This window comes from Cydia pomonella, chromosome 5 (assembly GCF_033807575.1).
Source record: "Cydia pomonella isolate Wapato2018A chromosome 5, ilCydPomo1, whole genome shotgun sequence".
Lineage (NCBI taxonomy): Eukaryota > Metazoa > Arthropoda > Insecta > Lepidoptera > Tortricidae > Cydia > Cydia pomonella.
The window spans coordinates 18,009,888-18,024,348 of NC_084707.1; the positions used below are offsets into that span (position 1 = coordinate 18,009,888).

The following is a 14,461-nucleotide window of genomic DNA, read 5'->3' on the forward strand; positions in this document are numbered from 1 at the left end:
TTGTGGCGTGTAGCTTACAACCTTATTTCAACAAACACGTCTCACATATCAACAAACACCCATCATATAGAACACCAAACCGATCAAATAGTGAGTTTAAAGAGAAAAACAACTCGTACAGTCACCGTATCGTACTATCAAGTTGGCAATCCATCTCTGTTAATCCCGTGCTGAAATAGAAAATCGAAATTACCATTCGTGTTCTTTCGTATCCAATGGGGTTGTTTCCAATTTTTTTAAACGCTTTTATTACGTTCTATATTAACTAAAAGTTGCCCTAAAATTCAACTTTTATTTTAAAAACGGCTTTAAACATGTTAAATTAACAAAATATATTTTGACAGATGCTTTCGCGCCCAAAACGCTCTTTGAAAATTGTGTGACGTCACAGTTTACGGTTTGACACATAACTACATACACACGAAGAAGATACGAACTGTCAACTGACATTTGTCATTTGTTGTTTATCGCCTAGCTGTCAACAGTGTCAATCCGAGTGTTGTGACGTCATCAGAATCTTCAAAGACGTTTCGAGTTTGGTCAAGTGAAGTGTGCCAAAAGATATTTTAAATTCAATATTTACAAAAATATGGTCATTACAGGCCCCTTAAAGGCCCTAAAAGTAGTTTAACATGTTCTTATAATCCAAAAGAATTTATAAGGATACAATTCTGCCCTAAGATTTGTAGATGGAAACAACTCTATTATACCGAACGACTCGATTATACAAAATTCGTATCGAATTGGTCACTCGAAAAGAAAGCGTTGCAATGACAATGACTTTTTTTTTAATGGCTTCGCGCTCCTGGCGCATTCAGCCAGACGAGTAAAACGGAATTAAAGGATTACATTAAAACGGGTAGGACGGAATCACAATGACATTGACAGCTACAGTGAGAGCTAGTAAACGTTCCAAAACATGTAAAATACATAGAAATGAATTTCTTTCAACAAAACTAATTTAAACAGAATCTTCGTCTTGTATTGCAGCGAACCAACCGCGAAACTTCATTTAATTATATGGGTATCAAGCGGAATTCCATTGCAGAACTGAGATATTTATATATTTTTTTTAACATAATATATTTATTTAAACAATACAACATAATACATTTTTTTAGTAAAACCTAAACTAAAATAAAAATTCACCCCTCGGCAAGGTGCCGTAGATGCTGGCAGCATTACCCCGCTGAAATGAAGTAGATTTACAGACCTATTTAACGACCTAGCTCTCGGCTGTGTTGGTTTTGGAACCAAGCTCCATACAAAATTGCCCATGGTCCTTTCTTTAGGTATCTGCTTCTCTATCACTCTTGCATATTCGAGCGATAGAGAGGCAAATAAAAAAAATAGATTTAAATCGGTGACGTTTGTGTGAGACCAGCAGATTAAATTAAACAACTGTATAAGTTATATTCAATCATGCATTAATGAACTTTTAGTTCTTGACTTTGAACCACAAATAAGATAAGAATTCATGTATAGGTTGACAGTTCAGTTTAGTATGCAAAATTTAGTTCCAGTAAAATTCCGCAATATGGAGCGTGATCATATATTACTGGTCAGGCTTTACGTGGTAGAATGCAATAGTATTTGTTTTACTTAAAAGAAGGCTCTTGTTTTGGTTCTAGTTAAAACCTATTGTGTACCAATAAATCATTTTTCATTTTAATTTCAAACTAATGCAAAGTACACATACCTACCATGGAGATATAAAGATTATTTTCTAGGTCCGGATACCTACCATGGAGATATAAAATGGAGCACACTCTAACTTTTTTTGTTATAGTAAATTGAACCTTATCACTGAGGCAGAAAGGTGTTCTTACCAGACTAGAGAAAACGGTCCACTTGAGATGGCAAAAGTGGGGCGCGGTGTCTCAATCGCACATGTTGCCAATGTTAAAAACATACCATTGTGGTAGTATTTATATCAATATACTACTGAAATTAAATACTTTCTTATACTATTTTAGTGCTATATACAGAGTGCGGTTCTCAAATATTTTAAGCAATTTGTAAATAATAATGATGTCTATATTATTAACTGAATAAACCAAGCATGTGCACAACAATAAAAAAATCATAATTTTAATATGGTAGACATTGTAGAAACTTTGAATATTAACTGGTATCCCCAACTTGATGACATATTTTCGATATTAATTACGTGAACGGTGAAGCTCAGCATATAATTGCGAAATATTTAATAAATGGGTAAAAAAAAATTGTGTGATAGATTGTAGAAGTGAAAGTTTTGCTGATTTTGGTATATATTTTCACAGGTGAACCACAATCATTCAATTTTACGATAAAAACACAAGACGATAATTGTCAAACTCATTAGGGTGACCATGATGTCGGCACGATGTGAATCAGTTTTACACAATTCTTATTAAGTACTTAAGTAAGTTTATCTAATTAGGTATGTCTATATTTCGGCATGATCAAATTGGTGGAATGTTAGCTATTACAGAATAATTAATTGCAAAATTTAAAATCCAAAGTCCGAAACGGTTTTACTAACTATTTATATATACGTAATCGATTCGATATAGGTTGGACACACATTTCTGTCTGTAGAAAAGGCGGCAAATTTGAAAACTAGTTGCTATCACAGATCTACAATGAGTAGATGACGCTTAAAGAATTAAAGATAGTTAAAGTGTGCAACACGTAAGCCATCACGCATATGAACATACCATGAGTGCGAAAGAGGCAGACTACAAATGAAAAATCGTGACCATTTTTGAGTTCGACAGTGGCGGCTAACGGCCGCCATTTATTAATTTTCAAACACATGTCCGGCAGCGTAACACCTTAAGTATTTTATTTAGAAAATAATAATCTCATCCACATGGAATCCAGGGCTATAACCGAGAAAATCGAAGTTCATCAATTGCGGGTGTTTTTCTCCGTCACTCTTATTACGTCTTAGTGACAGTAAAAGAGAAAGATCCCCGCAATTTGCGAATTTCGGTTTTTGCGGTAGGCCCCCAGTTATTAGTATGTGTAAGCGAGAACGAATATCGACCTATCAGCTATCAGTAGCAGCTTTTAGGACGACTAAATTAAGTAAGATTTTGTGAAGCGTTTTACAGAAGAGAATAAACTATATCCATCCCTTTTTTAGGGGCCATAATATTAGCACAGCAAAAAGACAGTAAGATTCTCTCTACTATGCAGAAATGAGAAAAGATCTTGGGCAAACTATATATTCCACGTTATCCTAATATCCCAGATACATATAACTCATGGTCACCCTAATTAGAAAGAGATGCAACGGCCCACCTTGACTTCTCATGTGGACACACTTTTTGGCCAATGTACCCTATTCGGTTAATCTTAGAAGTCCGTGATACCTACATACTATATCAAAGAATATAATACTCACTAGGAGAAGAACGCTAACTCCATACAAAAAAATGCCCCTTTCAAAAGTTCGTTTATACTAGTGGCGCTCTCTTTGTATCTCAGTACTAAAATTGACAACCGGTTTAGCCTGGCGGGTTTTGGTAGGTAGTGATCCAGTTCTAGCTAGTGGTTCTGGGTTCGAATCCCGGCGACGGAATTTCTTTTTGTATTTTTTCATTTTTTGTTTTTGTTGGGGTGAGGTTTTTAAATTAGTATTTATCAAATAAAAAAATATTATGTTACATATTAATCAAAATCACAGGCATCTTTTGTCCTAAGAGATAATGATATCTATATTTTAAAGTTTATTCAATATAAAAGGTAACAATACAGTTTATTATCAAGTTATAAATATTTTTATTCCTATATATTAGGATCAAAAGAGCTTAATTCGTTCAAAAAACATACAATAGGCAGGAAAAAAGTCATTTTTTATACAAATTTATGTATCGGACGGGGCTTGTTGAACTAACTGTGACACTTCCATATAATATCTACATACCTATATGAATTTTATTCAATGAGACCACAGGTCGGTAATTTCGGTTCATTATTGATATGGGTACCAAATAGTTAACCTATCCTGTGCGTGTGATTATCTTTTGATTTTTTTAAGGAGTTATTTTTGTTTAGGTCGTCTATTTTTAGCGCATGTTTTAATTCGCAGATCACCTTCATAACAATAAATAGAAGTCATTAAAATTTTCATGATAAAAACAATTTTATATATATACATATACTATTTATTGCATTTAATATAGATTTTTATATATCTAAAACATGATCTTTGGCACATCTGATTTTACTCCACAATTGCAATTAGTGTAACTTGTAATCATATCACATATATCAGCCCAAAAAACTAAAAATTACATGAATATATGACAGACAAAGTTGTTATTACATCTATCCGATTGTCGGACACTTTCTGCTCCACAGCTCAGTGCAGCGGTCTTGTTGATGGTCACCGGGAAACTACAACTAGTCACAATTATGTGGCGGATCCGTGCCTTTTGATTTTGAGCCTTTCCAAGGAAATGATATGACGCCCAAGGATTTTTTGCTCACGTTCACCCTCTAAAACAAAACAGTCACATTTTAAACAATACTATAACCTATGTCCCTAATTACTAACCTTGCTAATAGCTACCAGAGTTCTAAATTGCCAGCTAAAACAATGTTAGAATTTACATCTATGATGAATTTAGATTGTAATTTTGGACGCGATAGGGCGGCCGTGCGACTTAAGAGGGTGGTAAGATTAAATTTATATATTTGAATTTGGCAATAGTACACTTATTTTATTTATAGATTAAAATATTTCTTACCTTGAAATAATTGTTGTTTCTTAGTTTAGTACAATGGATTAAACTTTAACCGAGTCTGAGCGGAGATACTGTGCGGTGGATTTTTAATTTTAAACATTAATCAATAAATCTATTTCAACAACATAAATCGTTATTTAATCATTTTATATGAAAACTGATAGTTTTGAAAATGAAAATAGTTTTGCGTCAATGACTTTGACATCATTGACATTGCAGACTTTTGTCTATGTTCTAACCGGCCAGACCCAAGTGCAAGGCTTTATGGAGGGTATATGTGCCTCTGACCTCCATAGATTTTATGAACATAGACAAAGACAAACTGAAATAGGTAATAATTTATATAAAATAATAATAATTTACATATGGTAGTGTGACATAAATCAAAATATTTGATAAAAATGATTTTATTTGTTCCCAAAGTTGAATAGACAAAGTCAGATAGGAGCAATGTTGCTGTAGCAAAATATTTTTATATTAATAACTGGTATCTATTTCCAGAGCGTCAGACCACACATGCGCAATTATGAAGCGTCATATCTTTCTAAGGAAGTCGACAGGCCTTGTACTATATACATTCTGAACAAGTCCTTGTTGAGTGTGTTTTAGACACTGTTATAGCGGCTGTAACAAAGACCCAAATAGCGATTTTGACTATTCTTCTTAGATTTAAGTCGTGAAATACGCCTTTGAAACTTCATTTTTTTATATGGCTTAAATAGCTTCGTCCCCTTGGGTATTAAAAAAATTAAATGTCACAGTTGTCATTATTTTCTTTTGTGCACGAAGTCTGGACTAAATTTTCCTTACATTTTCTTGTTATTTATTTGTAATTATGTGAAAAAATAAGTAACTAACATTAGCTTTAGTTGTGTATTATTATATGGATATGTGATAATAGTTAAGCGTAGTCATGTTTGGGTATAGCAAAGAGGCTGTTAGAGTGAAAGTGAAGGTTTGTATCTTAGCGTAATATAGGTGCACCAAGAATGTTTAATCCTATTATCATAACAGATTGTTAATCAATAAATATTATACATCGGTTAGATGTAAGGCAACAAAAGTACATCATCATGCATTTGTAAGATGAACAGTTTAAAAAACCTTTGCATATGCCATTCAATATACACCACGTTATTAGGAATATCGTCGAATGGATTGGACAAAATATCTTTATTTTGACAATACTTTGTTAAGCAAATTTGACTAACTCAGGTTTTAATATTTTTTCACCGTTTTTGCTTAAGTATAACATTGTATTTTCTCAGAACACTTCCACTAATTATATATTCAGTCTTAACAATTCGCAAACAATTTAAATTAGCGTGGTTATCAGAGCAGAACGACAATTAACCACCTTGAATTTTAACACATACCTACTTAGATCTACTTTGTGTCATTCAAGTATTGTTTTTACTTATAATGCCTAAAAATGATAAAACATTATTTAATCCTTGGAGGGCAGGCAATCGCAATATGAATGATTAAAGTCAATCAGATTTGATATTCAAGAAATTATATACAATTTATAGAATACTTTATGTATACATTTATTCCTAGGCTTTAAAATTTCCCAGCTCTAACACAAACTTAAGATTTTACACTTGGAATTTTATATTGATTCAGATTTCTGATCAAATATTAAGTTGATGTGAAGTTAAGGGGTTAAATATCTTAACCAATAAATATTATGTATGCAAAGTGTGCAATAATTTTTTCACTAAACAGATATTAAGATTGTGGCTACATGCAATATATTTTATGCAAGTTAGGGCTGAAAATATTATACTCATTAACAGCTACTGCAAGTAATTGGCTTCCTAAAAATACAGTGTAAACTCTATATAACACACTCAGTTCGTTATTATAGAGAGAAAATAAACCTAAAGTAAACCAACTAAGCTAACAAATGTTGATGTTATAGGGAGTAAATATCAAGTGACATTATATGGAGTTTACACTGTTAGCTTACGCTGTTAGCTCTCTTAAGATCTTAATGAATTCATTGATTCTTTTCAGAAGTGTGAAGGCAAGCTACAGCCCGAACTGAGGAAGTTTTCGGTTGATCCCCAGATAACCTCTCTGGAGGTTTTACAAAGCATTTTAGTAAAAGCATTTGACATCAAGTCTGACTTCACACTGTCATACCGGACTGCTGATGACTATGGTCAGGAGATCTTCTTGCCACTGCTTTCTGACTGGGATTTGGATGCTGCTTTTCTCAAGTAAGACATGTTTTTTTTTAATTAGTTTTTTGTTATTCATTATATCACAAATTTAAAAAGTAACATGTGAATTATATATAACTTGGGCTTAAAAGTTTAAGTTAAAAATAAATTTGCTATTACCACTCTAAATGTTTTTTTTTTTTTGTGTATGATCAACTAAAATTCATCTCTTTTCACAAGGTATGTTAATAGATAAAACTTGCGAATTATATTACTGATAGAAATGACATATGTGTCTGTAGACAGCAAAGAACATGATATTTTTATATTAAAATATTGCCATATTTTTCTTAAGTTTTCTAACTACAAACATATGCCTATTTCGTCTCTAGGGCGCATAATATAGCTCAAACTCAGCGCTCGGAGCCATGCGTCCAGCTCCGCGTAGACATGAAGCCGTTTGCAGAGGCGTCCGAGGACTGGGAGCCGCCCGGTCTCAGCCCGGCGCCACGCGAGCCGCCGCCCACCGTGGCGCCTGCGCCGCATCAGCCAGAGAAGCAGGAAGTGCCCACTGGCTTACAGGGGCTGTTTATGAATCAGGTAACTTTTCTATGAATGTCAGTTTCTAGATCAGATTGTCAGATACCTATTGAGTGATAATTTGGTATGAACACGAAGTATGGCATTTTCTAGTGCTCGATTATTCATAATAAGAAAGAAAATTGTGAAAAATGAATGTTTAATATTAATTATGCAGGACACTAATTATCTTTGTTGTGAAGAGAATTAGGGTTCCTTTAGAGCAGAGGAACCCTAATTACGAACTCAATAAATATTTAGGTATAAACTTATTTGTTGGGGTCATTATGAAGTACTGAAGAATTTTCTAAAACTGAAATGAAAATGAAAAATGTTTATTTGGGTAACAAATAAATTACAATTTATTTTGGTCTATTCAAAAGTATTTATTTAATATTGGTAATAATAATAATGTCAACTTACATAACTAGCACAAATAACATAAAAAAAGAAATTAAAATTACAACATATTAATTAAAATACATTAGCTACTCCACATATAAATAAAGTATAAAGTAAAAATACAAAGTTATACAAACACAAAAATCTTAACCTAAACTGAACTAAATCCTAAATCTAACAGACATACAAAAACTATCCGCACAACTCGCCCCGCGCCCCTCCAGATGCAAAGGAGCCCATCACGCTCGCTGCGTTGCCACGTTGAACGGCGATGGACAACCTCTGCATCAAAAACGACCCGGAGCGAGGGTCATGACCACACTCCCGCATGCGTATAATTACAATTATAATATAATGGCTGGAGTTTCCTAGTATATGAATATATACATCTGTGTCAGGAAACCCCGCTCTTCCGTTTGAGGTTTACAATAACTGTTTCCTAAATAAACTAGGTACATATTTGCTAACTGAAATTCATAGTAAACTGGACTTGAAAATCGAGCTGTTATTTAACTAAGCTCTCACAAGCTTCAGTTTGCATAATATTATGTATGAAATAATGAGTAATAACTTGCCTTAGATATTAACAATAAATTTTCATTTCGCATTAACATAAATCGTCATGCTACAGCATATCACATTTTCCAATTAATCCCATATACCAGCGAAATCCGCACGTCATCTGTGACTAACTCCCCAAGTCTAATGCTTGGCCAGGTCGAGAAGACGTTCAACATGGTGTCTCGCGCGCTGAACCTGTACGAGGACCCGAACACGCCGCCGCGCGCGCCGCTCTCTGACAGCGAGTTCCGCACCTTCCTCGACGCGGTCGGACAGATCACCAACACTACCAAGCTGAGAGAAGCCATTTATTGCGGCGGGATAGACCCTAGTTTAAGGTATTGATGGAAAATAACGAATAGTTCCAACTTTTTCGAAGCAACTCACCAAGCCAGTTTATTTACCCTAAAATATTAGCAGTTGTTGCTTATATTTAAGACGCGGAGAAAATAGAGTTACGTTGTATGCGTGTACGTATTGAAATCATTTACTTCGCCATTACATATTATATTAGACAGACTTTCATCATTAACTGAGTAGTCTGTGAAAATTACTAGGTACTGTTAGTTTAGGAGGAATTAAAACTTTATACTCTTGAGGTTCACTATCATAATATCAACATAGAAATTTAAATAATTATTTATTGGAACAGAGTTGCTTTTGGTTTATTTCGCTCGATGTTAAAACAACAAATTGTATTCCATTTTCTAATACCATTGATTCACATTTGACTGACAACTTTTATTGTATGGTGAGCCGCGAGACGTTAAGTGCTTTTAGCGTTATCTCTTATTATTCTATAACATTCAATGCCATCATTTTTGCAGCTTTATCTAACTTTGCAAAATTCATAAGCCATACTATTGACCAGAAAATTATTCAAAATTCAAAATGTTTATTGCATATCACATTACACATTATTAGGTGGAGCTTAAAGTATGTGGGTTTATATGTGACACCCTGCAAGGGCACAGCAATATACTTAAAACTAACACGCATATAAATGCATATATTATTATCAGGCTTGGCAAAAAGTAACCACTGTTCACCGAAAAAAACATGCAATAAACAACAATTAACCAATTTAAAGTAGGTATTTTAAAAGTGACCTTAGTGTAACGGAAGTTCATTGATATGTACCAAAAATCAACCAACTGGAACCAAAACAAAGATATATTCTGATAATACTTTGTAAACGTGTATTTTTTTGCAGGAAAGTAGTTTGGAAACACATACTGAACGTGTATCCGGATGGAATGACGGGCAAGGAACGAATGGACTACATAAAGAGGAAAGCCAACGAATACTACACTCTCAGAGCACGGTGGAAAGACTGCATACAGAAAGGAATAGTATGTACTTGTTACCAAACTAACCGAATATTGAAGGCTGAAGTTTAATTGCCACTGGTTTGGCAACCTTGTTTGTATAAATCATGGGCAAATGCGGGGGTAGTAAAATTTGTTTCCTTTGTTCAATGTTCGTTTAATTAATTGACATATTTTAATAACTATCCATTTGTAGGTACAAAGTTAATTAAATAAAGTCATGCAATCATTCCACGTCATATCTCTGTCTGCCTCAGCAGTTTTTTTTTTTAATTATTTGTTAATTAGCTTTCCAATACTTTCCTTGGACATTGTGAAACAGGCCCTAATAGTAATAATATTACGTATTCATGAAACTGTACATTGCAGGTGAACGCCGACTTGGCGTACGTGACGAGTATGGTTCGCAAAGACGTGTTGCGCACAGACAGGCACCACAACTTCTACGCCGGCAGCGACGATAATCAAAATATAGCTTCACTCTTCAATATTTTAACCACGTAAGAATTTGTACTTTTCATTTTATTATGTATTGAGTTGCTGATAGGTATCCAAAATATTTCATACATATCAGTGGCTATTTTACTGATTAGTTGTTTGTTTGTTTATTATTATTACATGAAATAAACTTACAATCAGTTTCCTGCAAAACTGTTTGCACAGTTTGACTGCAGGCGCGAGTCTCTGTTATAAGTACTCACATATATAATCAACATAACATATTACTAATTAAAGTTGATTACCCACTAATGTCTGCCTCGAAGATTTTTCTCTGATTTGATGAGCAGGTTTATAATTTGGTTACTGATTCTTTTTCATGGTTAATCGCACCATTAGACTAGGTGCCCAGTTTCGCCAAGGCCTATATACCCCATCAGTCCCCCTTTGGTTTTACACTAAGGTTCGATTGCCACAAGGTATAATCATATAATAGGTATAGTCGGTATTCATAATATTATTTGGAATGAAAGTATAGACAGTTATTTATTAGGCACCTGCGTCATAGTTTATGATGATCAGGAATTCTATTGCAAAATTGGAAGTACGTCAATCTTACGGGTATGTATGTTACCCTGGCAGGTACGCACTGCAGCACCCGCGCGTGTCGTACTGCCAGGGCATGTCGGACCTGGCCTCGCCGCTGCTGGTGACCATGGGCGACGAGGCGCACGCCTACATCTGCCTGTGCGCGCTCATGGCTCGCCTGCACTGCAACTTCCTGCTCGACGGGGAGACCATGACGCTCAAGTTCGCGCACCTCACCGAGGCGCTGCAGGTACCTGTGTAGTACAGCTACGAGTAGCACCATGGGTACGAGCGCCTACATCTGCCTGCTGGGTGGCGAGACCGTGACGCTCAAGTTCGCTGCAGGTTAGGAACAGAAAAAAGATCGCTATCTATCTATCTATCGCTTATGTCTATTGTCACTCGGGGTCCGAACACTTTATATAGAAAATAGCGCCGCATAGAAGAGGCTGATTTAATTATTGTAAAATTTCAATTACCAAGGTCAACTTTGTGTATGATGTTGTGCCTATTTTCTTAGTATTTTCCTAGCTGAACCTCTTAATGCACGAAACAAATTTATTAATGAAATTTGGTTTTCGTGTTTTATCACATTTCGTTATGGTAAAGTTTCACCTGCTAGGTTTTTAAAAACATGGAATACAAGTTAATTGTTGCTTCTCCTATAATGCATCATGATAATACTTAGGAAGCGAGTAAACTGTGTTCAGATTTCCGAAAAACCTACTGAACATGTAGGATTTTACTTGGTACCAATTGTGTTTTGTCTTCCTTAGGTGTACGACCCCGACTTCTACGCGTACCTGAAGTCCCAGCAGGCCGACGACCTGCTGTTCTGCTACCGCTGGCTCTTGCTCGAGATGAAACGCGAGTTCGCGTTCGATGACGCGCTTCGAATGCTCGAGGTGGGTCTTATTTAACAGAGAAAACAAGTGACCTACTTAATGTAAATATCTAATTTTGGATTTTTAAAGGAGCATCCCTGGCGAATTTTCACATTAAAGTTGTATGTAATGCTCTCACTTCATTATTAGTGCAGTATGTTTTTTAGCATCGGTTACAAACGAAGGTTAGCTCGCTACGAAGGCAGAAACTGGAAATACTAAGGGCTCCCGTTTCGTTGCCAGGTGCTTTGGGCGTCGCTGCCGCAGCGCACGCCCGCAGGCGAGCTCCCGCTGGCCGAGCGCGCGGAGCCGGGCTCGCCGCCGCTCAGCCCGCTCGTGAAGGCGCCGCGCGACAACGCCTACACCAAGCTGTGCGCCATCCGCCGCCAGAGCTCCAGCTTCAGCCTCGCCAGCGTCAAGGCGCCCACGCTGGCCACGCAGCGCCCGCACAACCACAGTCTCGACGAGAGCGCGACGTTGGAGGACTCCTCGCTCAAACGCGCCAAGGAGTTCCAGAGTCTCGACGACGCCGCTTTGCAAACTATCAAAGCCAAACTCGACAATGAGGTCGATACGAGTGAAGATTCTAAGGAATCCAAGCTTCCCGAGCCAAATATGACGAGCTCGCCAGATTCTCAGAAACGAGATCCGATCCGCGCCAGCAACGGGAGCGTCGTCAATGGAAAAGCGCACCCGGATGGAAAGGATACGACGTTAGGGGGACAAATAAGATTGCTGCGAGACAAAATATCCGTGCACAATAACAAGTTCGATGGCCTCAACGACGTAGATCCCGACAACAGGCCGAAAGTGAAGATGATCAAAAACCTAAACGAATTCTTGAATTTCGCGACGAGCAGCAAACCTGATCCGATCAGACGGGAAAAACTACAACGAGCACACTCGGTCATAGAGACCAGTAAGGCGTACCCCAAAATCACTTTAAACAAAATGTCTATGGACGAAAGTGACCTTAGTAAACCGAGCGTCAAGGAGTCCCTCCTAAACAAAATCAATAGGAGCATTTACAACGACGCCAACGACGGCAGCAGCCCCGACGACTCGCAGGAGTACTACCCGATGACCACCTCCATGACGCGCGAGCTGAGGCTGGAACTCGAGCATCTGGATCGGCAGGTGTTCGGGCCCTCGTACGTCAACCGGTGCAGCATGATCGACTCGCCCTCCGACTCCACCAGCACCGAGGAGAAAGGGGACGAGCGGAGCAAGCGGGAGACGAAGGACACACTAGAGCTTCAAACGGAAGTCGGGGAAACGGCAAAGCGGTCACCCATGGATACGATAAAGTCGAACGCCCGGAGCGCGGAAGATATTTACCTGTGGGAGAACCCGTTACACAAGCGAGCGGCGCGGGCGGCCTCGTGCCCGCACACGCCGGACGAGCACCCCGAGCTGGAGCTGGACGACACGGCCGACATCTTCGAGGAGGGCGGCCGCAAGTCCGTCACGCCCATCCGCCGCCACCGCCCGCCCGACCCGCCCCGCCCGCCCCGCCCGCCCCACGACGCGCAGACCCCCACGGCCACAGACGACGGCGTCTCGAAATCACACAAATTCTTCTCGAATATGTCGCAGGAGTTGGAAAATGCGAAGAGAAACTGCGAGTCGCTGTTGAATGCGAAGCCGACGAATTTGCACAGTGTCGCGTCGACTATAAACAACTTCCAAAAAAAGTATGAAGCTTTAAAACCGCCCGTTCAGAAGACTTTTGCCGCGGGTGACGGCGTTAAAAGTATAAGCGGGCTGCCGCCGCCGAGCGTGTTCGGCGGCGGGAACCCCTTCCTCATGTTCCTGTGCCTGACGGTGCTGCTGCAGCACCGCCACTACGTCATGCGGAACCGCATGGACTACAACGAGCTGGCGATGCACTTCGACAAGATGGTGCGCAAGCACAACGTCAACCGCGTGCTCAACCAGGCGCGCCATATGTACGCCATCTATCTCAAACACCAGAACAAAGGTGACGTCACCACGTGAACCTGCCTCTCGCTCATAGTGTATTTTCGTAATATGTATTTATCGAATTGTAACACTAGTAGAGACTATGATATTCTATTATGTACATTCAATAATGGAACCGTGGTGGCTAAGTTGATAGGTACGGACGTGCAATAAAATTTGCATCAGTACAGGTCACAATATGTATACAGTTGTAAATTTAGCTCTATAGGTGGGTTCACACAGAGCGAGCATACGCGCGAGGCAATTTCCTCCGAGGCATGTCTACACTGGCCGTTTTGTGCGTGAGGAAATTGCCGCGCGCGTATGCTCGCTCTGTGTGGACCCGCCTAATTAAGTAAGTAAATATTATACGTATTAAAAATCTTGACTGTACTAAAAGAAGATGTTGAAGCTAGCGGAAATTTTGTGAAAGTGAGAAGCAAACGTATATTTTAATAAATGGAAAAACAGTCAAGGCTACATGGTATTCGCGCAGTGTTATTCTAATTTTGTGTAGACTGCAGTATTCTAAAAATCTGTTAATTGAGATTAATTTTCCGCCCTCGATTAAACTTTTGAATAAACAATTTCAACTTGTTAAACTTCCTTTTGGAATAGAGATTTTATTAGAGACCACACAGGTTTAAAACTGTTGAGGTGTTCAAAAATTTAAATCGACTACAAAGTATTAAATTGTATTTATGTCTATCATTAAGGAATCTGTTTACTTTAATTAGTAAATTTCAAAATATTCTGATGAATGTAATTTTTAATTTAAATAATAATGTACTTACAATTGTGTAAGCAATTAG

At 37.8% G+C, this 14,461-nt stretch overlaps 1 protein-coding gene and 1 long non-coding RNA gene across 2 annotated transcripts; one reads left to right on the forward strand and one right to left on the reverse strand.

Annotated features, from left to right (window-relative positions):
* Positions 1-4,134: 4,134 nt before the first annotated feature.
* Positions 4,135-5,308, reverse strand: LOC133517931 (uncharacterized). The gene is made up of 2 exons (XR_009799427.1): positions 4,743-5,308; positions 4,135-4,491 (listed from the first exon to the last, which is right to left on the reverse strand). It is a non-coding gene; the product is annotated as an uncharacterized LOC133517931 (long non-coding RNA).
* A 50-nt stretch (positions 5,309-5,358) lies between these two features.
* LOC133517930 (TBC1 domain family member 25) lies at positions 5,359-13,968 on the forward strand. The gene is made up of 9 exons (XM_061851414.1): positions 5,359-5,694; positions 6,759-6,964; positions 7,300-7,507; positions 8,606-8,787; positions 9,663-9,801; positions 10,147-10,277; positions 10,858-11,053; positions 11,580-11,708; positions 11,931-13,968. Exons 1-9 carry the CDS (start codon positions 5,653-5,655, stop codon positions 13,683-13,685), a joined length of 2,988 nt encoding a protein of 995 aa, XP_061707398.1. The 5' UTR covers positions 5,359-5,652; the 3' UTR covers positions 13,686-13,968.
* The last annotated feature ends 493 nt before the right edge of the window (positions 13,969-14,461 follow it).